Source organism: Pezoporus occidentalis, unplaced genomic scaffold (assembly GCF_034315485.1).
Source record: "Pezoporus occidentalis ecotype Australia unplaced genomic scaffold, CSIRO_AGI_Poc_V1 ctg238, whole genome shotgun sequence".
In the NCBI taxonomy this organism is placed as follows: domain Eukaryota; kingdom Metazoa; phylum Chordata; class Aves; order Psittaciformes; family Psittacidae; genus Pezoporus; species Pezoporus occidentalis.
The window spans coordinates 671,356-695,392 of NW_026914264.1; the positions used below are offsets into that span (position 1 = coordinate 671,356).

The window sequence follows — 24,037 nt, forward strand, 5'->3', positions numbered from 1 at the left end:
CCTTTGATCTGCTCATTAACACTTTTCAAATGTTCGTGTGATGTGGGCATTAGGAAATGTCAGCACCAGAGCCTGAAGCCAGCTTGATGCGATCATATGCTCTGATATTGAGGGAAGAAGAGTGAAAGAACTGTCAACAGTAAACTGCTTTAAAAAAAAAAAAAAAGGGTGGGAGGGAGGAAGAACAAGGAAAAGGAGTCCACCTACCCCAACACCCAACATCGACCTTACAGCGAGGAACACAGTCAGGACTGAGGCCCAGCAAGAATGGAGTGCCCAAATCAGCTGAGGCTTACTGTGGAAGGGATTACATGCTCATGTGGCTCCAGACACTCACTGTGTTCTGTCCAGGACACCTTTTGCCTCCCTCTCTCCCATTTGATTCTGAAGCATGGGAAGTTTACAAGGCTTGAGGGCTGCGGCTTTCTCCTTTGCTCCTATTCTTTGTCCCACAAAACTAGACGCTGCACTCTGCCAGGGAAGCAGAGTCAGAGAAGGTCCTGCCTGTGCCTGATTTGCTGCCTCTCATCAAGGACACCATCACCAAAACCCAAAGCTGCATAGCCAGAATTGGCAGTAACATGTACTGTGAGAACCTCAGGTGCAGGAGAGAGGGAGAAGAATGGAGGAATGGTATAATGGATGGAGGAAACAGACATCAAAACACAAGGAAAGGAAAAGAGTCAGTTCAGTGCAAGAATATATGGGTTTGGAACTCAGTACTGTTGTAGCACTGAGTCTAAAATTACCTTTCCTTTTCAAAGAAACAAATAATATCCATAAGAGGTGGGGCGAAGACAACAGAGGGCACTAACATTTAAAGTGCTGTGGCTTTATTGGGCCCACAGAAGTCAGGCTGCTTCTTAGTAATAATTTACCAATCATCTATAGATCAAGACGTCCCCAGAAATAGCCAATTACTCCTGTATCAAACACTATATCCAGGAAAGATACTCAGGTAAGTTACCATCCCTTAAAGTACGCATCAGAAAGGAACAGACTTAAACCCAAGGTGAGTGAGAACCAAGGGATGTTTTCTCACAGCTCAGTGCTGCTTTGTGGAGATGTATCTCCACACAAGAGACCAGTCCAGAAAGAACCCTGCCTTAATGCCACAGTGCATCCTCGGCACCCAATGTAGGATCTTCACTCTGTAATTGGTTATAAAGGGCATCTCTTCCCATGAATTGGGTCCTACCTGAGATACCCCTCCAGAGCTCTGCACATGTGTTGATGTATACCTGTAATGTAAACTGAACTCCTTTCACTTGTAACAGGCATAGGCTGGTGCAGCTAACATTTTAATGTATTACACTAGCATAACTACCAAAAGGACTGGAAATTAACCTGTAGAACTATAGATCTGACCTTTTTTTTTAATGTAGGGTTTGAACATTAAAAAATCCAGAAAGCACCTTACTGATGTCATTACAGAGTCACCACTGGAAAGAGAATTCCTCCTCTCAAGAGGATGAGATACTGCAGTCACTTCTTACCGTAATGAAAGGAAAATGCACAGTGTATGAGGTTGTACTACAGCATGAGAACTGACCACTGACAAGCACTGACTTCTGAACACTGACCAATATGAAGAGTATTTGGATTTTTTTCACTGCATGTGTAAACTTGATGCTGAAAAAAACCCTCAAACATCCACTTGGCAGATGAGGAAAACTGAATGCACAATTGAGTATGGTGTGATCAACTGCACTTCCAGATGCAAAAGACTGATTCTGGGCTAACATAAATTGTAGACACATGGATTATGTTCTGACAGTCATATTCAGCTAGTGACAACCCCTACTAAGGCGAGGTAAGTTGTACTGAGAGCTCTGACAAACTAGCCTATTTGTAGCTGCTTTCTACATTTGGGAAGTATAGAAACTAAGAAGTGTGAAGATGGCCTATGAGTTAAGGTTACCTAATTACTTTAAATAAAGAAAATTGGAAGCTTTCTTCTTAGTGATTTTGAATTTCCCTTTTCTACAGAAGACTCGTGATAGAAAACAAAGTTGAAGTAAAATAGCTAACAGGCAAACTCCTGAGATTTGTGATGGGGCTGTACTTTGAAGAATGAGACAGAAGAGAGTCTTCTTATTAGAGATGAGTTCATAGAGGACACAGAAACCCCAGACAATGAGGATGCAGATGGGAGCTGAGGACTTCTTGCCCTAGGATAGCCTGAGGTCTGACAGACCGCACCCAAGGGTTTCAGCATGGTCAGGTGAGAATCAGAAACGGGTTCTTCTGCTGTCCCCAAGACAAGCCCAAGACAAGACAAGGAGTGCAGTTAACACCCTGGAAGCAACCTCCATTCCCCAAGTCCTCAGCACTGTCATTGAACTGGATGAATAATAAACATGCACTCTGATGAAGAGAGATTCAATGTATGCAAAGGATTATTAAGACAATAAGGGATTTCTACCTTGAGAGCCCTTAATGGATTACAAATATCAATTTTAAGTGCTAGTACTTCTAAAATATCGATTTCAGGGTAACATCTTCATACCACTATGGCAAACAACTTCCAAATAATAAAAGGCTTTTATGAAAGACTTTTACAGAAATAGAACATGTGCTTACTCAGTAGAAAGCCAATGAGCATCACAGCAGCATGCTGGTGCTCGTTTCCCTGCGTGCAAGTCTCAGAAAGCCAGAAGAACTGCTAAGAGTGCAGCCCTCAGTGTTGAAGTTGTCTGTTCTTCCATTTAGTGTGTATTGCTAATTACAGAAAACTCCCTCAATAGACAGCATATGTCACATGTAGCTCTCCTGTTAATAAACCTGTTTCCCATGGTATCTGTGTTTCCCAGCCTGAGTTTCCCTATGAGTTATCATCATGAGTCAGACATGCATTGACAGTTTCCAACAGTCTTTACTCACCACTTTGCAGCAGAGGGGCCAGAACCACCAGAGCAGAGCGAGTGCCACTAACAGTAACAACACAAGAACAGCAACAAGAGCTGCTACTCCACTAGACTGAGAAGAAAGCAGAAAGACAGTGTCAGTGGATGTTGCAAACAACTGCTGCCGGTATTCCCATTCACTCCAAAACAGCTTTGTACTGAATGATAAAAATCCCAAATGAGTAAGGCCCAACTTGAAGAAAACAAAGTGTACACTAACTGCTAAGAAATGAGCTGTTGCTGGACACAAACAAAGTAAGACTCCTCCTGAGTGAGGAGTCCTCCTGAGTGAGGAGTCCTCCTCCTCTTCTTTCTGTGACAACACAGGTCTGTATGGATTGGTGGGTGGAATTTTAAGAAATCTCTCCTAACAATACACATATAAGGCTATTATGCTTATTGCCCACACACCTGGGGCATTCACACTGCATAGGGCCAACACGGTCTAGTGTGAGGCTTCCCTGCCCATGGCTGGGGGGTTGGAACTATATTATCTTAAGGTCCTGTCCAACCCAAACCATTCTATGATTCTATATACAGCACACTGAATATCTGTAGTAGTGCTGTTTGAACCTGAACCCACCATCCTGAGATTTTCTGACCAAGTGTTACTGCTTCCAGCAATAGTGCTTTTAGTAAAGAAATGAGCAGCCCATCTCCCACCACCTCAAAACCACATCCTGTAGGTGCTTTTATTCTTACACTTGGTGTTTCGTGCTGCTGTGCTGGTTTAGTACAACATGCAGAAAACAGTGCAACAGTGGCCTTGGGAAAAGAGAAGTTGTTTAGACTTCAGGTGAGGAAAAAGGAAAGGAAGCTAATTTTTTTAAACTAAGAGAATTTGAAGCTTTCTTCTTAGTAATTTTTGAATTTTCCTTTTCCATGAAGACTTGTGATAGAAAACAAAGTTGAAGTCACTAAGGCTGGTATACAGTGTGAGTAGCCCTGTCAAAGTGAAAGAGGTTGTACTGGAGATACACCATTACAACTGGAAGCTGAAACTGAGCTTTGTTCCATGTTTAGAACAGGTTGCCCAAAGAAGTGATCAATGTTCTATCCCTGGTAGTGTTCAGAGTCAGCTTCAACAGCGCCTGGAACAACCTGGAAGTTGCTAGTGGAAGTGTCCTTGCCTGTGGCAGGGAGTTAGAACTGGATTATTTTAAGTTCCTATGCAACCCAAACGAGTATGGGATTCTGTGATTCTACAGTAAGTACACGTAGGTGCAGTGACTCATACATGTTTACGAGAAGCAGGTGGGATGCGTGCCACAGTGCCTAGATGCCACGTATCTTTTGTTTGTTTTCACTGCAGCACCGTGTGTTTGCTAGGGGAGGCTATAACTTATAACTCATCTACACCAACCAGCCATCAGCTGCTCAGCTATCAGAATTAGTGGAACAATTCCAGCAATGACCCATTTTTTGCAGTTGCCCATCTGCTACTATGGAAACAGCAGCTCTCCTTGTGTGGAGCTGTCTTTGCTGCAACGTGTATGAAAGGCAAAGAAAAAAATAAAAAGAGGGTGAACAGAAGTACAACAATTTTTTTTTGTCAATGCACATCTGCACTCTTTGTGTTTCCTGTTAGTGAAAACTTCTGACTCAGACAGCACAGCAAAGGGAAGACCCAGCAGTGTGGTAGGGTGCTTTGCATCGATGCTTTGTTTTTACCTATCTCTGCAATCTTAGCCATTTTTAAGGGGGCACAGGGACAGACTGGAAATGGACTAAGATAAAAACAGCCCTCTGCTAGTTTCCAGCAAGCTCCTGTGACTGTACTGGCCTTACATTATCATGCCGAGAGGCTGCTTCAGCATGTTTTGGGGCAAGACTGAAATGCTTTTGAATGATAGAGCCTTTAAACAGAGAAATGTGATTCGGGTAGTATATGTTTCTTCAGCTCTCAATTCATTCAGGCTTTCTTCCTGTAACTGAAGGGCTGAATTGACATGACTCTGATTTCTACAGTTACAAAAGTATTTAGGTTTTAAATGAACAGAAGAAAAATGTCATTTTTTCTCTTAGCTTAATTACCTACGAGCAATAAGGTGGAGATCTCAGAGCAGCCTTCCAGTATCTGCAGGGGGTCTACAAGGATGCTGGAGAGGGACTCATTATCTGGGACTGTCGCGACAGGACAAGGGCTGATGGGTTTAAACTGAAACAGGGAAACTTCAGGATAGATATAAGGAAGAGGTTCCTTACTGTGAGGGTGGTGAAGCTCCACACCTGGCAGCGTTCAAGGCCAGGCTGGACAGAGCCTTGGGCAAAATGGTCTACTGTGAGGTGTCTCTGCCCATAGCAGGGGTTTGGAACTGGGTATTTTTAAGGTGCTTTACAACCCAAACCAATCTTTGATTTTATGATTCTGTGACCAAATACTGTTGGAAGAATATATGCTAATGAGCAGCAGGTACTGTTCTGTATGTTCTGTGCCTGACAGAAAAACTGCAGTCAAGTCAATTATTAAATGAGAGAGATTTCAAAAAACAGGGTATCCATGCACAGCACGCTTTCCAAACCTCCAGCCCTACGTAGTGGTCTGGTGTCAAACTGCAAACATTTCACCTCTCTTGCCTACATAATACAGAAGAGACAGGAAATTAACAGACAGCGGGAATGTGAGGTAAGAAATTGGATATATTACACTAGGAAAGTCACTGACTGCTAAGTATGTGGTTTATCCTAGAAGCTGTTGTTAACTTCTCTCTAAGCCTATGAGAAAACATAGCCAGATGTTCACACTACCTTAACCCTAGGCTAAATTTAAGCGCTCCAGCCTGTGCTTTGACAAAGACTATCTCCTCTAATTAACAGAGTTGAGAGCCTGCACTCCATATCTGGGCACCAAAGTCAGGTATGTAAAGTTACGTGGCATTAGTATCCTCCCATAGGATTATAACCACCTTCAATACCAGGCTGAAGTCTGAAGGTCCTGTCTACTCAGCTTCAGCCTGCTCCCACTGATCCCACAGCATGTCGGAAGTGCACTGTGCTGGGACAGGACCCGAGGTGACTGTCTCACACCTGGCTCTTACCAAATGATTACTGTTAAAGTGAGCAAATCTCTGATGGCACGGAAGCTTCCCAATATTTTGAAAGCCTCAGCTGCACATTGTGCTAAAGTCATTTAGCAAAATACAATTCCCAAGCTCCAGAAAAATACAAGCCCTGCCCAGACCACAAACACACAGACACTACTTGGATCTCACGGCCAGAGCCAGATGAAGTACCCTGGGAGAGGAGATTTCCAGGGCTTTTCCTCTATTTAAACTGTTCTGCAGATGGTCTAAATCAGCAACCCCTGAAGCAGCTAGCAGAACACATGCAACATCAGTGAGAGGAGAAACCCTTAGAGCCTACATCAGAAGGCAAAGGTAAAACTCCAAGCCTGCCACATGAGACATGGCTTTTGTGTGTTATTAGGAAGTCTCATATGATACGTATAGCAATGCTTCACTTACATAGGGTCCTGCAAAGAAAAGATCTTCCTAAAATAAATCCGTTTTCCAGCTTAATGAGAAGAGTTAAGGGAATTGTTTTATATAACTACAGGAAAAAATCTTGTCTGTAACCCCCACATACACACATGCTTCATCAGAGAACTTAACTAGCTGAAAACCCTTTGTTGTGTGTTATAAAACAGATTCTAAGTGTGTGTCAAAATACAGAGAAAGCATCTTAGGACATCCATATATGTGAGCACTACACATTAAGAACTCAGGTATCAATAGAATTCTGTCTATTCCATATGTGTCTGCACAGGTGTATTTGTAGTTGGGTGCTCCAGATGTCCACCAGGACTTGCCATGCGCTGAGGTTCTCTGCACTGAGAAGTTGTGCAATGGTAAAGCCAAAAGAGAAACTGGATTTCAGGATTTTAGACTGACTGATGTTATCCGCTTACTTACACACTCTGAAGCTGTGATTGTTAATGAGCTGGACATGAAAGATTGCCCTTCACTCAAACTCACCAACACTTCCAGAGTTCTGTAAAGAAAGAAAGAGAAAACCAAGAATCAGCAGCCATAAAGCAGTCAGTAACAACACATACATGCTACAGAGGCACTTGTCCATACAGACTGTGTTCAACAAAGAACATTTTCCAAGAGAGGAAAATGGGAGTTGGGAATTGAGCTGCTCTAGATATCAGGAGTGACTTGGCTGCTACAGGGTTGGACCTTGGGGCATTCAGAAAACAGTTTTGGGTTGTCCTGGGTTCAGCAGTAGCAGTCATTTTTCTCCTTCTTGGTAGCTGGTGCAGTGCAGTGTTTTGACTTTCAGCTCGGGAACAGAGCTGATAACAATGATGCTTTGGTTTGGTCAAGGACTTTGTGAGCCTCATGCTCTGCCAGGGAGGAGGGGAAGCAGGGAGGAAGCAGAGACAGGACACCTGACCCAAGCTAGCCAAAGAGGTGTTCCATACCACAGCACGTCATGCCCAGGATGTAACCGGGAGTTAGCCGGAAGGGCTGGGAGTCTGCAGGGTTGGAGGAGGTATGGGTCAGTGCTTGGTCGGGCTGGGGGGGGGAGAGTTATCGGTTGGCTGGTGGTGAGGTGATGTATTCTCTTCCCTTGTTATTTCCTTTATCATTGTTATTATTGGTGGTGGCAGCAGTGATTTGTGTTATACCTTAGTTACTAAACTGTTCTTATCTCAGCCCTTGGGAGTTGCATTCTTTTCGATTCTCCTCTCCGTCCCCCTGGGAGTAGGGGGAGGGAAAGAAGGGGGGCAGTGAGTGAACAAGCTGCCTGACTGGTTTTAAGCCACGACAGGATACTGTGTTGAATCCTACTGGGAAATAGTCTGCTTGACAGATAACTATCAGAGTACAGAAAAACCCTTCACTACTTTATGGGGCATAAATTACTCTGAAAAGTTTTACATCAAATCAAATGAAGTTCAGCTGTAAAAATAACACTGTTTTGTCTGTTCCATAAGCAACTCTTTAGTCATAGCAGACATTATGGATAAAAATGTCAGATAATTATAAATGGTCAAGACTTTCTATAAATAGTACTCAAACATTGCTTACAAATAGTATGTGATTTACATTTTACAAATTAACCTTAGAAGAAAACAACACATGGTGCATGTTAAATATAAGATGACTCTTCAGCTTCTCTGGCTTGGATTCCCAAGATTCAGACAGTTTATATTATGCATAGATGTAATTAAATAAAAATATAGATATCCATGAACTAATAACATGATTAATCATTTATACCATTCTTATATGTCATGAATTTTTATTCTGGCACAAATGCTTTTGTCAATATGGAGTTCAAAGCTATTTTAACTAATTTGGCTAATTTCTTTTTTCAGTTTTAGTAAAAATGAAGCAAGCTGTGTCTGCTAAACTAATTTTTAAATGATCTGTGTTATGAATAATTGATCTAACAGAAAGAATAACTCTCATTTATTTCTAACTATTGTTGGAATAAGTGAATCAGAACAGATAAAAATAAAAAATTAATTCAGTTCCCTTCCAGCACACTAAATAAAGCAAACTATACCCAAACTTTTGTTGGTGATGAATTTTTTTTTACACTTGGTGCTTTTTCCCATGTTTTGCTTTGCCATTTCAATGAGAAGTGCTGTGGGAAATTTAAGCACAACAACTTTGCTTGACTTAGGCTGAAGAACCCTCCTGATTGCAGTGCAGGACAATCCCATGCTGTACCGTTTCTGGATAAAGGACTTAAGCACACGCTGTGCTGTTGAAAGCCCAGATCCTGACAAGTGTCCCTGAGGAAATGTGTGCGTTTAAACTCTTCAGCCTTCTGGAGATGTGTGCACCATAAGCATATCATACCAAGCTTTCAAGTCGCTAACCTAGCCCAGTTACAGTGATGTGACTCACTCTGCTGGCCTGGGGTCACATCCTTCTGCACCCAGGTAAAAGCACTGCATCACCTATAACTGGGTGTAACTCAAGCACAGAATCATAGCATGTCTCAAGATGAAAGGGAGTAACAGAATTCAGTCCATAAATACTGAGGAATCCACAGCACACACATATAGTTTTGGATAGCAACTTTTCAGTTAAGCACAAATTTAGAGAGGAAAGATTAATCTCTTAAATGTTTTCTTTTCCCCTGTTAGCCTTGTTTTTTTAAAGCAAGACTCAGAGAAACATTCCACAGGCTGTGCACGAAGTTCCAAGAGCGGTTACTCCTGAGCAAGGGCATTTACTGCGATCACATTTCATAGAATCATAGCATCACAGAATGGTTTGGGTTGGAAAGGACCTTAAGATCATCCAGTTCCAAACTCCTGCCATGGGCAGGGATGACTCACAGTAGAACATGTCTCCCACACCCACGGCTCTGTCCAACCTGGCCTTGAACACTGACAGGGGTGGAGCATTCACCACTTCTTTAGGCAACCTGTTCCAGTGCCTCACCACCCTCACAATAAAGAACCTCTTCTTTATATCTAACCTGAACTCCCTGTTTCAGTTTGAACCCATCACCCCTTGTCCTATCACTACAGTCCCTGATGAAGAGTCCCTCCCCAGCATCCTTCTAGGCCTCCTTCAGATACTGGAAGGCTGCTATGAGGTCTCCATGCAGCTTCCCTTCCCCAGGCGGAACAGCCCCAATTTTCTTAGCCTCTCTTCATACAGGAGGTGCTCCAGCCCCTGATCATCCTCGTGGCCTCCTCTGGACTTGCTCCAACAGCACCATGCCCTTCTGTTGAAGACATCAGAACTGCACACAGTGCTCCAAGTTTCCTGAACATAAAAGCTGTTCAGCCCTTCTACTTTGAACTTTCTGAAGTAATGGTGTGTGCCGTAGCTGGGATGACACTGATGGTTCAGAGCCTGCTTTCATGGGAAGAACCCTTCCAACTGCTCTAAATCCACAGATAGTCCACCACCCAATTTTGATTTTTAAATTAACATATCACATTCTTTAAGAACTTAGTTTTTTATATACCCTCTGCTTGACTTGATCTCCAGTCCTATTTTAACTGTGTCTAAATACATTGTAGCCTTTTCCTCAGCTCTTTTACCTTTTGTTGGAACTATTTCTGTAGTCTATTGTTGGACAAAACTCTCACTGAAAGAAAAAATAATTGTGTCTTTGCAGCAGTGAAGAACTGCTAGATTTGGCCAGTAACATCTGACCAGAACTGCTGCCAGCTACTGAGGCCAAATTTCCAAAACACATTCAGATGCTTGCTTTTTCCTCATTTCATATAAAAAAACAAAAATAAGAAATGAATATGAATCCTCTATCTCCCATGGGATTTTTTTCTGCTATCCAAGCAAATCCTTTTTGCTGCCTGGCAATATCAACCTTGCCTCTGACCCATGTGTGTTCTTCTTGTCAGTCAGCAGTATCTTCTAGCATCGTTCACCAGGTTTTTTACCCTCCAGCAGTTTGCTGATCTGTGCAATGTGCCATTACCAGTCCCAAACCTATGTGATTGAAAGGGAGGGTGCATCAGTGGCTGAGTGCTGCTGCCAGCACTAGCAGGCACTATATCTGAAATGTCATCTACTCGGCATCACATGTTTTTCATCTGAGCTACTAGGAAACAAAACACATCTGAGAGATCAGAAGAGAAGTAAATGGCTGTTGAGGCCTGTTCTCACTATCCTACCAGTATCACTAAATGCTACTCATAGAATCATAGAATGGTTTGGGTTGGAAAGGACCTTAACATCATCCAGTTCCAACTCCCTGCCATGGGCAGGGACACCTTACACTAGACTGTGTCACCCAAGGCTCTGTCCAGCCTGGCCTTCAACACTGTCAGGGGTGGAGCATTCACCACTTCTTTGGGTAGCCCATGCCAGTGCCTCACCACTCTAACAGTAAAGAACTTCTTACTTATATTTAACCTGTTTCATTTTAAACCCATCACCACTTGTCCCATCACTACAGTCCCTGATGATGTTTAATTTCATGTTTAATTCATGTTTATGTTTCATTTTCCTGTATAACAAACACTACCAAAAAAAAAAAAAAAAAACAAAAAACAACCAACCAAACTGCTAAGTCCACTAGAATGATAATGGAAATTATTTCAAACAGATATTCATAGAAGCCTGTTTCCACATACCCTTTCCAAATACCCATACAGCTCTTCAGGAAACAAACTCCCGCTTTTTGCAGCAATGCTTCCCATCCCCTCCAGGATGTCCTCCACACCTTGACTGGTTTGTCAGCAAAAATCTATGTGCCACCATGCCTTAATCTGGAGGTGGGTGCTCTAACTCGCTGAAGTACTGCCTTTCACACTAACTGCTTCAGTGTGTGAGACAGACAGCGTACCCTGTGAATTCCTGGACCTGTGACTTAGCTGTTGGAGTTTCTTGGCTGCCTTAGAAAAAGCCCAGCTTTCAAGCCTTAACAGTCAACCCTGTTAAACTTCTCACACCGTTTCTCTCTTACGCATTGAACCTTGAAGAAAAAGTCACCCTTTTTTCTTTTACTTTCCCTGTGTTGTGCACCAAACTACATTCTCCTGCTTCAATACATACTATTTTCTTCAATTTTTAGGGGCAGTTCTCTCTTGCCTTTGTGTGAAATGGCTGAATGAGGCTTTTTTCTAGGAGTGTTCTGTAGCTACCAGACAGTCTATTTGCCACTGTGAGCTCAACGAGTCCTGGCTGCAACATGCAACGTCTGTCCACTTAATTATTATGGAAAGAAACTACCTTTTTAGATGGTCTTTGCTAGCAAATTGAGCAAAATGGGAACCTGAAACACATATGGATGAAACACTACAGAAGACTTCTGTCTTCTACTAGAAAAAGCAGCTTTTAATTCCAGCCCCAGCAAAAATATTTGCTTGGATGATGTGCTGTCTAAGCCTGAGTGCTGCATTCCAGATCTATTCACTTATCTAAGTATTTCCCCTTGGATTTAGGAGAAAAGGGTGTATGGACATCTGTAATCTATTCTCTTATGTGACCTGCCCCAGTCCCAGAGGGGTGGTGTGCTGAGCAGGTGTGGTCCCTGGGACACAACTCAGCTCTTTTCTTTAGTGTCAGAACACAGCCACAGTCAGGCATCAGGCACATGACAAATAAACAATTGCTTTTAGAGTGCATGAGCTGGTGAAAACAGATGCTCAGAAGTGCCACAGAAATCTCAGACCGGCACAACGACCAGGAAGAAACTTGCCATTAACTGAACAGTACTCCAGGTGTGGTCTGCTCTTGTGACACCCCACTGGGAGTACTGTGTGCAGTTCTGATGTCTTCAACATAAGAAGGAGCTGTTGGAGCAAGTCCAGAGGAGGCCACAAGGATGATCAGGGCCTGGAGCACCTCCCGTATGAAGAGAGGCTAAGAAAATTGGGGCTGTTCAGCCTGGAGAAGGCTGCGTGGAGACCTCAGAGCAGCCTCCCAGTATCTGAAGGAGGCCTAGAAGGACTCTGGAGAAGGACTCTTCATCAGGGACTGTAGCATAGGACAAGGGGTGATGGGTTTAAAATGAAACAGGGGAAGCTGAAGTTAGATCTAAGGAAGAAGTTCTTTATTGTGAGGGTGATGAGGCACTGGCACAGGTTGCCCAAAGAAGTGGTAAATACTCCATCCCTGGCAGTGTTCAAAGCCAGGATGGAGAGCCTTGGGCGACACATTCTACTGTGAGTCATGCCTGCCCATGGCAGGGGCTTGGAACTGGATGATCTTAAGGTCCTTTCCAACCCAAACCATTCTATGATTCTATGATTACCATGAAGTCTGCTCAGGCTGGTTCTTGAAGGCCAGTTCTTGAGATGGTTGCTAAAATGGGGAGCATACCCATATTTTTAGGAGGTGCCATGGAGCAAGCTCCTGTCCCCCCCTGGGCCTGACTCTACTTCCAGTGTGGTCTACAGATCTGATACTCATTCACAGCAACACCTCTGTACACCATTCTGGCCATACCTAGAAAAGGGCATCAACACCACAAGTGTCTGAATGAGAAGCAGGCCCACTGCTCATTGGATTCTGTAGGTTTCCAGTCCCTGGTGCCACCTGCCATCTCAGCTCTGTGGAGCTTTGCATTCCGCAAACCTTTAGCTGTCAGGCTGTCTGACAAATATACCAAGCAACAGGCTCACTGAGCAAGCACATCAGCTATCAGAGCAGATACAGAACAACCAGTTTCCCTATCAGCTTCCATGCTGATACACTGCTGCAGGGATGAGCTATTTCCTAGGAGCTGATCATACTCCCTCAGTTCTAGAAGCCACAGAAGTGAACTCAGACAGATAATTACCTCATCCTCAAAAGGGTGAAGCTGTCAACATACAAAATCAGTCCCTTCCTGAAACTGTCATGTCTGTAGGGGATAAGAAACACGTTTTTTCATTTCCTTAGCATCCACCTGTTTGATGGGCTATGTGTGCTGCTAATTCACAGAAACGCTACCCCTTCAAATTTGGAGTTCCAAAAACTAGGTGTCCTATTTCTTCCACTCGCTCATTCACAAACATCCACAAGAAAGACATCTACATAAATACATCTATCATTTACTACTAACTGTCTACATGTGTGAGGCTTTTAGCTCAGTACTCTCGCATAAACCTCAAATATTTTGAAAATAAAATAACATCCAGCAGTGATTCTATTTTTTGGGCACCTTCATTTCCCACTGGTGACTGTATTTCACAAGTGCTGGGTTCCATCAGAAAAGCTCAAATCAGCCAACAGCTGAACCAGCCCATGTCACAGCTACTGCTTGGAAATCTTGGGGGCCCTTTCTTCTATAGACTGGAGGAAAACCATTTAAAGGCTTATGAGGATGCAGTAATTTTTCACTATAGGCTTAAGCTCATGAGGGAAAGCGCAGCACAGGTTTTGGTCAGCCAGTCATAAGATCGTACCTTCAGTCTTCCTGGTGGAGTGGGTCAGAAATGCTTCAGAAATGCCTCCACAGGCACTAGCTGCCCATGTGAGGCCCATGTTTGAATGCTTGTTGGGCTCTGTTTCATAGAACCTGGTGACATAAAAGGCACAACTATACACAGAAGGGCAGACTGTCCCTAAGGTACAACAGACATTCTGACACAACCCTATTTCGCAAGGGAGGGTTAGAGTGATACGTATTTCATATCCGCACAGAACAAAACCAAATGTCAAGTTCTTGCAAGCTGCAAGAACAGAGTATCTCCTCAAGTCAACCCCAGATAAAACTCACAAATAATCTGGAAATGTAAATGTTGATGTTGCTATAGCAACCCAGGAAGACACCCTTCAGTGCCCAGCTAACACCTCACCTCTGCTGCCTGACACATGCTACATGGGTCATGGTGTGGTGTTCCCATGCTGTGCACACAAGAAGGGGAAGCAGACCCAGAGGTTCTGATACCGGAGGCTGGTTCAGGCCTTCTTGCAGTTACACTCCAGAACACAAGGAGTCGACCAGCTTCTCTGTGCCTGACTTGAAAAACACAGCTGTGGGAACAAGCCTCCAAGGAAAGGCAAGGGCAGTCCTCCACACTGTTCTTCCAGAACACAGCAGTACCCACATCCAGCAGCTATTTAAGGCTTTTAGGCATGACACTCGTTCCTACCTTCTGATCACTGCTAACACAGCGCTTGAGTAAAGGGCAATCAAAGAGATGGCAAACAGAGCTAACAAGCATGTGTAATTAACACACTGTGCAGCTACTCACACACTCTCTTGCTTTTTATATACCGCAGGTCTAATACGCAATTTTCTAGTGGTCTGTACTTTAAAAGCTATTTCATTGTCATAGCAAAAACTGTGGGCTTTATTTACAGTTAATAGCCCTTGCTCAATGCCAAAGGGATTTTCCTAAATGCTGCCTGTGAAATATCACTTCTTGGATGCGAATCAATCCTGGAAAACCTAGTCTGACAAAAAAAACTTTTAAAAGATGTTGTTTTTTATGACCAAAGTTAACCACAAGAGTCTTGCAACTTTAAACTACATCAGCCACCGCCCACTGGCTATTCTAATAAATAATTTACCAAAAAATGTAACTTGAGAAGACCAAACAATTGCAATTCTTTCCTTCCTTTATGCCCACTGCTGTTGTATTGTTACAGAAGAGGACCATGGCCCAAGGCCATATGTAACTCCAGCTCTGGTCTAAAGCTGTGAAATACAGCTGACATTTCAATCCACAGTAACCTATTAGCAAAGTATTCATTTGCTCCTTACTTTATGAGTACCCAATGAAAGGCTGCCATTTTATGAGCCATTAAAAAAGATGAAAAAATTAAATAAAATTGCGAAAGGCATTTGCTGGAAGTAATAAATAATTTACCTTCAATTTTCACACACTGAAAATTAAACTGGCAACTGCTCAAAAAGTTACTAAAATTCCGGTGACAAAGGTATTTCAGAATTGAGTGCCAGCATTAAAATAGCTAAAACGCTGTACATAGCAGGAAGGAAGAAAATACAGCTAGTATTTAAAAGGATGTTTTCCCTTAAAAAACTATCTCCATAAATGAATATATAGGTATACTACACAGTTAATATTGGAAAGCCAGAAGTAAGCGTATGTGTTCTAAATGTACCTATACATAAATAATGCACCTGTGTGTTTGTATACATCTACATGTCAACAGAAATCACTCACTGAGAAAGCAGGAATGGGTGGGAAAGGGGGTTGGCAGAACTACCAATCTAAGTGTAATTATTTGCATGCCTATCACTTCACCCTTGTGTAATTTACTATCCCCTACACAGTAGCCTGGCAGTACAAAGGGGTGCCACCATGACCATGCTTTGTTCTGATGGTTACTGTAAGGTCAGGGAAACTGGAACATGCTGTGACTGACAATATCACGTTCAGGTTTTTAAGGCACAAATATTCACCCTTGTTCACAGCAGAAGCAAATACAGCTGGATGTGTCATTCAGTGCAAGTATTTTGTGGTTTAGAGGTCGAAGAAAAAACTTAGTTGCCAAACAATACCCACCTCATCTCTGGAGGTAGACTGAGGCAGGCTCTGCCATTCCACCCCTCATTCCCTGCATGAAGGCTGAAAAGCAGGGGTAGTAGCACACCAGGGATAGACAGACTACTACCTGCTGCTGATCTTCCAGACAGGTGAGGGGGAAGCTGCTTCCCGCAGTCTGAGGGGGATGAAGAAAGACTACAGGGCCTTGGGGCGGATGGTGAAAGAGTCTGGGGCTCAAGCGATCTTCTCCTCACTCCTTCCATCTTCCACTGATGATGTGGGATGGAATGGGAAGATTCAGTCCATAAACGACTGGCTTCGAGACTGATGCTACAGGCAGGGCTTTGGATTCTTTGATAACAGCTGGTTTTATAGGGCACCAGTCTGGACAATGACAAGTGGGAAAGGTTTATCTCACAGAGGCAAAAGGATGCTGGGGCACGAATTAGCAGGGCTCATTTGGAGAGCTTTAAACTAGTTTCGAAGGGGGATGGGGTTGCAGCTGGGCTTGCCCCAGTGGGGCAGCACTCCAGAATTGATGAAGACTGGGAGGCCTCCTATAATCCTAGGGTGAAATCGGTGTGCTCAGCTCGCTCCCTGGAATGTCTGTACACCAATGCGCGCAGCATGGGAAATAAGCAGGAGGAGTTAGAAACCTGTGTTAAGTCAGGAGACTATGATCTGGTGGCAATTACAGAGACGTGGTGGGACAGCTCACATGACTGGAATATAGTCATGGAGGGCTATGTCCTTTTCAGGAAAGACAGGCCAACCAGGCAGGGTGGTGGGGTTGCTCTTTATGTGCGGGAGCAGCTACAATGCACCGAGTTCTGTTCAGGGACAGATGATGAGCGAGTTGAGAGTCTGCGGGTGAGAATTAAGGGGCAGGCTGGCAGGGGCGATACTGTTGTGGGTGTCTGTTACAGACCACCAGATCAGGGTGAGGAAGTTGACGACGCCTTCTACAGGCAGCTGAGAGCAGCCTCACAGTCACAGGCCGTGGTCGTCGTGGGGGATTTTAACTTCCCTGATGTTTGCTGGAAAGACCACTCAGCAACCCAGCCACAGTCCAGGAGGTTCCTCCAGTGTATGGATGATAACTTCCTCCTGCAAATGGTGGATGAGCCGACCAGGAGAGGAGCGTTGCTGGATCTCATCCTCACTAACAAGGAGGGTCTGGTCGAAGCAGTAAGGGTTGAGGGCTGCCTTGGTTGCAGCGACCACGAGATGGTGGAATTCAGGATCTTGTGTGGTAGGACCAGTAGAATACCAAGTAGAATTGCAACCCTGGACTTTAGCAGGGCAAACTTTGGCCTTTTCAAGCAATTGCTAGGGGAAATCCCATGGGCAAGGCTGCTTGAAGGTAAAGGGGCCCAAGATAGTTGGTTAGCATTCAAAGATTGCTTTTTCCGAGCTCAAGATCAGAGCATCCCGACACGTAGGAAGTCAAGGAAGAGGTCCAGGAGACCTGCATGGCTAAATAGGGAATTGCTGGGTATGCTCAAGTGGAAGAGGAGAGTTTACAGGTCATGGAAGGAGAGGCTGGCCACTTGGGAGGAATACAAGGCTGCTGCTAGAGGATATAGGAAGGCAGCTAGGATGACTAAGGCCTCCTTAGAATTAAACCTGGTGAGAAGGGTCAAGGACAGCAAAAAGAGCTTTTTCAAATACATGGCAGATAAAACTAACACCAGAGGCAATGTAGCCCCACTGATGAACGGGATGGGTGCCCTGGTGACAGAAGATACAGAGATGGCAGAGTTACTGAATGCCTTCTTTGTCTCTGTCTACTCTGCTGCAGGCAGTCCTGAAGAGCCCTGTACCCCTGAGACCTTAGATGAAGTCAGGTCGATGGAGCGGTCTGCCTTAGTCGATGAGGAATGGGTTAGACATCAGTTGAGCAATCTGGACATCCATAAATCCATGGGTCCAGATGGGATGCACTCGCGGGTGCTGAGGGAACTGGTGGAAGTCATTGCTAGACCACTCTCCATCATCTTTACCAAATCTTGGGAAACGGGAGAGGTGCCTGAGGACTGGAGGAAAGCAAATATCACTCCAGTCTTCAAAAAGGGCAAGAAGGAGGACCCGGGTAACTATAGACCGGTCAGCCTCACCTCCATCCCTGGGAAAGTGATGGAACACCTTATCCTTGGTGCCATCTTAAGGCATATCAAGGATAAGAAGGTTATGAGGGGCAGTCATAACCAAGGGGAAATCATGTTTGACCAATCTCTTAGCCTTTTATGAGGAAATAACACGGTGGATGGATGATGGCAGAACAGTGGATGTGGTCTACCTTAACTTCAGCAAAGCATTTGACACAGTCTCCCACAGCATCCTCACAGCTAAATTGAGGAAGTGTGGTCTGGATGATCAGGTAGTGAGGTGGACTGTGAACTGGCTGAAGGAGAGAAGCCAGAGAGTTGTAGTCTATGGGGTGGAGCCTAGTTGGAGGCCTGTAACTAGTGGAGTGCCTCAAGGGTCAGTACTGGGGCCGGTATTATTTAATATATTCATCAACAATTTAGATGAGGGAATTGAGTGTACTATCAGCAAGTTTGCTGATGACACTAAGCTGGGAGGAGTGGCTGACACGCCAGAAGGCTGTGCTGCCATCCAGCGAGACCTGGACAGGCTGGAGAGTTGGGCAGGGAATAACTTGATGAAATATAACAAGGGAAAGTGTAGAGTCCTGCATCTGGGCAGGAACAACCCCAGGTTCCAGTACAGGTTGGGGAACGACCTGTTAGAGAGCAGTGCAGGGGAGAGGGACCTGGGGGTCCAAGTGGACGACAGGATGACCATGAGCCAACACTGTGCCCTTGTGGCCAAGAAGGCCAATGGCATCCGGGGGTGTATTAGAAGGGGGGTGGTTAGTAGGTCGAGAGAGGTCCTCCTTCCCCTCTACTCTGCCCTAGTGAGACCCCATCTGGAATATTGTCTCCAGTTCTGGGCCCCTCAGGTCAAGAAGGACAGGGAGCTGCTGGAGAGAGTCCAGCGCAGGGCAGCTAAGATGATTGAGTGGAGCATCTCCCTTATGAGGAAAGACTGAGGGAGCTGGGTCTCTATAGTTTGGAGAAGAAGAGACTGAGGGGTGACCTTATTAGTGTATATAAATATATAAAGGGGGAGTGTCACGAGGATGGAGCCAGGCTCTACTCAGTGGCAAACAATGATAGGACAAGGGGTAATGGGTACAAACTGGAACACAAGAGGTTCCACTTAAACTTGAGAAGAAACTTCTTCTCAGTGAGGGTGACAGAACACTGGAACAGACTGCCCAGGGAGGTTGTGGAGTCTCCTTCCCTGGAGACATTCAAAACTCGCCTGGACACATTCCTGTGTAACATTATCTAGGTGTTCCTGCTCCAGCAGGGGGATTGGACTAGATGATCTTTTGAGGTCCCTTCCAATCTCTAGCATACTGTGATACTGTGATACAACTCATGCTCACGTACACGGTAGGAGAGATGGCTGCAGGACTCTGATGTTCTCAGGGGGGTCTGCTTTAGCCTCTCTGTATGGACACAGGGGTTACATTTGACCAGCCTAAGTTTGAACTGTTGGCCATTATTTGCTAGGGATACAGCTAACCTTATAGAACCATAGAATCACAGAATGGTTTGGGTTGGAAAGAGCCTTCAGATCATTTAGTTCCAACCCCCTGCCATGGCCAGGGAGACCTCACACCAGACAATGTCAGCCAAGGCTCTGTCCAACCTGGCCTTGAACATAGCCAGGGATGGAGCATTCACCACTTCTTTGGCCTACCTGTGTCAGTGCCTCACCACCTTCACAGTAAAGAACTTCTTCCTTATATCTAACCTGAACTTTCCCTGTTCAAATTTAAACCTGTTACCTATTGTCCTGTCACTACAGTACAGAATCCTCACCCACAAATTCTCACCACCAAAGCACAGGGTATCCTTTCCCCTGTTCTCCATTAACAAACACTCCAGGACCACAAATGTGACTCTCTGCATCTAGGAATACATCTATGGAGCAGGAGGAGGCCACACAAAGCCACGCAGGAAGGCATTTCAAGTCAATGCTTCTGGGTTTGTTTCCCTGGAACAGGTTTACAAGCTTGCCTGCCAAATATGCAGTGTGGTTCCACTGTGCCAAGGTTCACACACCATTCAAGATGATGGGATTTGTACTGGGGACAGTTGTTAATGTGCAGTTATAATAAATGGTCAGAGATTTGGGGGCTTTGGTAAAGAGTTAGTACAAACTCCTCCCTGTCTCCTTCTTGGTGTAGCTTAGCAATGACATAAATGCAAACTATAGTTTTCTCAGGATCCCCTCTTGTTACCTCAGAACTATCTAGCTTTCTCAGCAGAGTATTCAACACACTGCCTATATTTGCTTTCCACAGCAAACAGACAGCAGTGCAGTGATACCTGAGTGCTTCAATGTGGGGAAGTGGCAGTGAATCTGAAAGAACTGGGAGCCTGCAGTGCGTTAGTTCAATCTCATGGAATCATGGGAACCTGCAGTAACAGAGTATGAAATGTCATCATTATGTTAAATTAGTCTATTAATTCAGCTCCGGATACTATGTCCACTGCATAATATTAAGCACTTAGTTCTGCTCACGCACTCTTTCTTAATGCTCTGGGAACACTTTGTGCCCTATTGAGGAATGTGAAGGACTGCGTTAGAAATTACTACTGATCTTAACATCAGATCCGTATGTCTAAGGAGCCAGTTAGCCTATACAATTCATTGAGGATGTTACCATCTGTGAATAGTTCCCATTATAATCTAATTGTGTCAAACTAAATGTATTTCTAAAATATTTTTGGAAGTTAATATTTATAACAAACATTAAGCCTAATCCAGCCTGTGAAGAGCATCCTTTATTTCTGTTTAGATTTCTTTTGCAGTAAAGCATTAAGTGTTTCTTAGCTTAGCCACTTTGTATTTTTCTTTCCATGGGGTAAAAGAAATGCAAAGACAAAGGCTAAATTTAACTTACAATTGCTACTGAGTTACTAACTACCACAGCATTAAAAGGTCTCAATGCAGGATGAACACAGCAGTGATTCTGAGTTCTGGAATATGTGTGTTGTAGGCAGTGTGACTGCTGGGTGGAAATAGGTCTGTGAGAGGTAGCACAGTGCTGTGCTCGTCTGCTATAACAACACTGAACTCATGAGAACTGAAAATTGGTGCTAGCTTACCTCTAAATATTAGCTCATTGCATGCTTGTTTTTTTAATGCTTGCAGCGTTAGAAAGAAGTACAACTGTGTCATCTTAACAATAAGTAAATGACACTTTTGTGTGGGAATGTAAATCTGGTTATCATTCACGCCCAGCCCCCACTAGCACACATTTCCAAAGGCACTCGCATGCCTCCTTTGAGAGAACTGATGATACTCTATCAGCTCACTTTCTATTTGGTTATTTATTTCATATTTGCTTGCAGAATCGGGCCAATGTTTTCGAAAGCACATTTAACTATACCATATGCCTACTTAAATCATCCCTATCAAACAACTTGCAGGATGATGCTCTGGTTCATTCTGTTCTGTTTTCCCTTCCTTCACAATGTGTTTATGTATATTTATCCAATTTGTTCTGTTCCTCATGCCAAATTGCAAGTTTGAGATCTCAGCTATGCAAGGGCTGCTGTGCTATTGTTGATGCCTTAAAAAACAAAGGTCACAGACTGAGGGCGTATCACTGGAGCTAATGGCAGCTTCTTGTTAACCACTAAGGAATAGGCATTCAACAACCAGAGTTCATGGACCCTCAGAAATAGGAATAAATCTTACCTTGCCCTCTGGTAAGCAAGAACTCAAGTCTCATGTTTTAAGAACTGACATTTGTGCAAATCAGCCTACTGCAAAATATCCTGCTGTTTAATTTAGTGACATAATCCCTTCCTCTGCCTGGGGAAGGGGGGAAAACCCTTTAAACAGCCCCATCCCAAAAAGAGAAAATCTGAAGAAATCAAAATGACAGCATAGCTGGGAAGAATGCTCTCTTCTGCATGTAACTAATACTAGCTTTTCTCACTTCTGAAATGGATAAGAACTGCCAGCTGTTACAGCCAAAGAAGCTACTGCCTACATAAAGAAGTAGGCTGTCCTGAGATGATTATTTCCTTCAGAAGAATGTTGTTTCCAAACTTAGCCCACCAGCTCCAAGTAACAACACAGCAGGGTGGCACTGCCCTTCGCAAAGAAAGATCAATCTGCAAGGCTGGTGAATTCACAACTATTTGCCCCTTGGATGGTATGAAATACTACTACTGCTGCTGCTGCCTTTCAGACCAGAAGCAGAGAGTCCAAAGTTCTTTAAAAGGGTGCTTCTTAAAGCTACATGTAGCTTATGAAATGGGGAAGACCAGGGAATGAAATAGCTGGAGCAGACTAACAAGATGAGGCTCATGTCCACAGCCATGAGACCATGCAGCTGCCTTGGAGCCTGGTTGGCTAAGGCTACTTCACCTGTATGCAGTTAATTATTTAAAGGAGAGCACTGGGGAAACATCACAGCTGTCACTCACATGCAGGCAGAACTTTCACTCATGACAGGACCAGATGCATTTATTCGAAATGTACTAACTAGCTACTTAATGGGTTAGAATTATTATCCATTAGTTAATTGCTCAAACATACTAAGTATCAGTCACCTTACAAAGCATCACTTCTTTAACACTGCTTTTACTACTTTAGAGTCATTAACAACCACAGGAAAAAGGAGGGGAAAAAAAAGAGATCCCACAAAGAAGCTGCAGGAAAAAAAATAGGTAGGAAATCCGATCACTGCACTAATGAAAACGGCAGTGCTCCAGGTAACTGCCTTCACTATGTGCTTCTTAATACTGCAAGTGCACTAGCACATGGGAGGAAGCAGGAAGACTGTAAGGACACACAGGTGTTGGCAAGAACAAGGGAATTAACAGTGGAAAAAGTTTTTCCTTGAAGTTGAATTTGAAAAAGGATGGCTTCAATTGCTTCTGCATGTACTGTAATATCCCTGAATATGCCCACGCTTGCATGGCCTTCTCCCTGCATCATGAACTTGCAAACATTGCTAGCCAATGTAACATGCTCTTCTTCCTCAAGATATGAAATGTAAAGGTGATTTTTAGGTTTCTGGCTCCCAGGTTCATGTCACAAAAGCAGTGGATGGAGCAAAGGCATAATATGTTCTATCTTCGGGCTAATGGGGACCAGGGAGGAATAGTTGAGGTGCTTTGTTAGAAGCCTGCCTTGACAGCCATTTTGTAGAACACCTTTCAGCTGCTCTTGAATGGGAGTAGCTGTCTAGAAACCAAATGAGGTAATCCGCAGGACAGAACCCACAATCCATCCATCTTCTTTCATGTGTTTATGATCTTCCTCTAAAGTCTGGTGCTGGTATTAATAAAAATGACACTTTGAAACTGGAAAGCGAGACTCATGAACCACTGTCACATAAACATCCTTCACTCAAAGCACCTAGAACTAAACATGATGTGTGTGCTTTCTCTTCGTGCTGAGAGATTGTTTCCCAGGGAGGGAGAAACCTAGTGCAAGAGTGCCAGTGACAGCTTAGGTGTGAATTCCTGGGCTTTCAGCTTGTCTTAGCTTTTGCCTGCATAGCTGCTGTGAAGAAAGTTCAAAGCTCCTGAAGTAGTGAGCAGGAACTATTTGGTGCATCCTGTAAACTGCAGTTGAGTATGTTTTATATAGACTTTCCTTGTGCTGTTTTAAACTGGTTTTAAGTCACTTTGTCAGAACCCGTGAAACTGGGCTTACAAATCTGCTTCTCCAACTGCCCAGAACTACAAGCTCTTCCAGAAGACAGGCCTTGGCTTTCCTTTAGCCCCTGTTGAGACATGCTCTCAAAGTTATGTCTAACTTGAAGCTTGTGGCTAATTCCCATTGTCCTCAACCCTCAGCCCTGCATGTGACCCACAGCATAAAGCAGAGCAGTTAACTCTGCCCTAAAGCTGTACTTGGAATATTAGAATCTAATTACCAAAACTTTGGCTAAAGAATGATAAAGCTCTTGCCTGCATTCAGGCTATCACAGGCTACAAGAAAAGGTATAAAAGGGAGAAGAAGTGGAGCTTGTTTTAGCACTAGCTCAAGCAAAAGTAGACAGAGGGCAGGTGATGTGAACAGTCAAACATCAACAGCCAGACAGCATTACTGAACATTACAGGACTGACTTGTTGCTGTGGAAAAAAAAACAACTGATTTTCTGCAAGTGAAACAGAACCTAAAAAAAGAAAAAAAAAATTTT

The 24,037-nt window shown here is 43.9% G+C and overlaps 1 protein-coding gene across 2 annotated transcripts in view; it reads right to left on the reverse strand.

The window, feature by feature from the left end:
- ANTXR2 (ANTXR cell adhesion molecule 2) overlaps positions 1 to 24,037 on the reverse strand; it is a 108,811-nt gene that overhangs the window by 43,955 nt on the left and 40,819 nt on the right. For both annotated transcript variants that reach the window (XM_062622026.1, XM_062622027.1), the window contains exons 11-12: positions 6,818 to 6,896; positions 2,884 to 2,979 (exon numbers count right to left, since the gene is read on the reverse strand). In XM_062622026.1, coding sequence (XP_062478010.1) covers positions 2,884 to 2,979; positions 6,818 to 6,896 — 175 coding nt within the window. The remainder of the gene's footprint in view (positions 1 to 2,883; positions 2,980 to 6,817; positions 6,897 to 24,037) is intronic.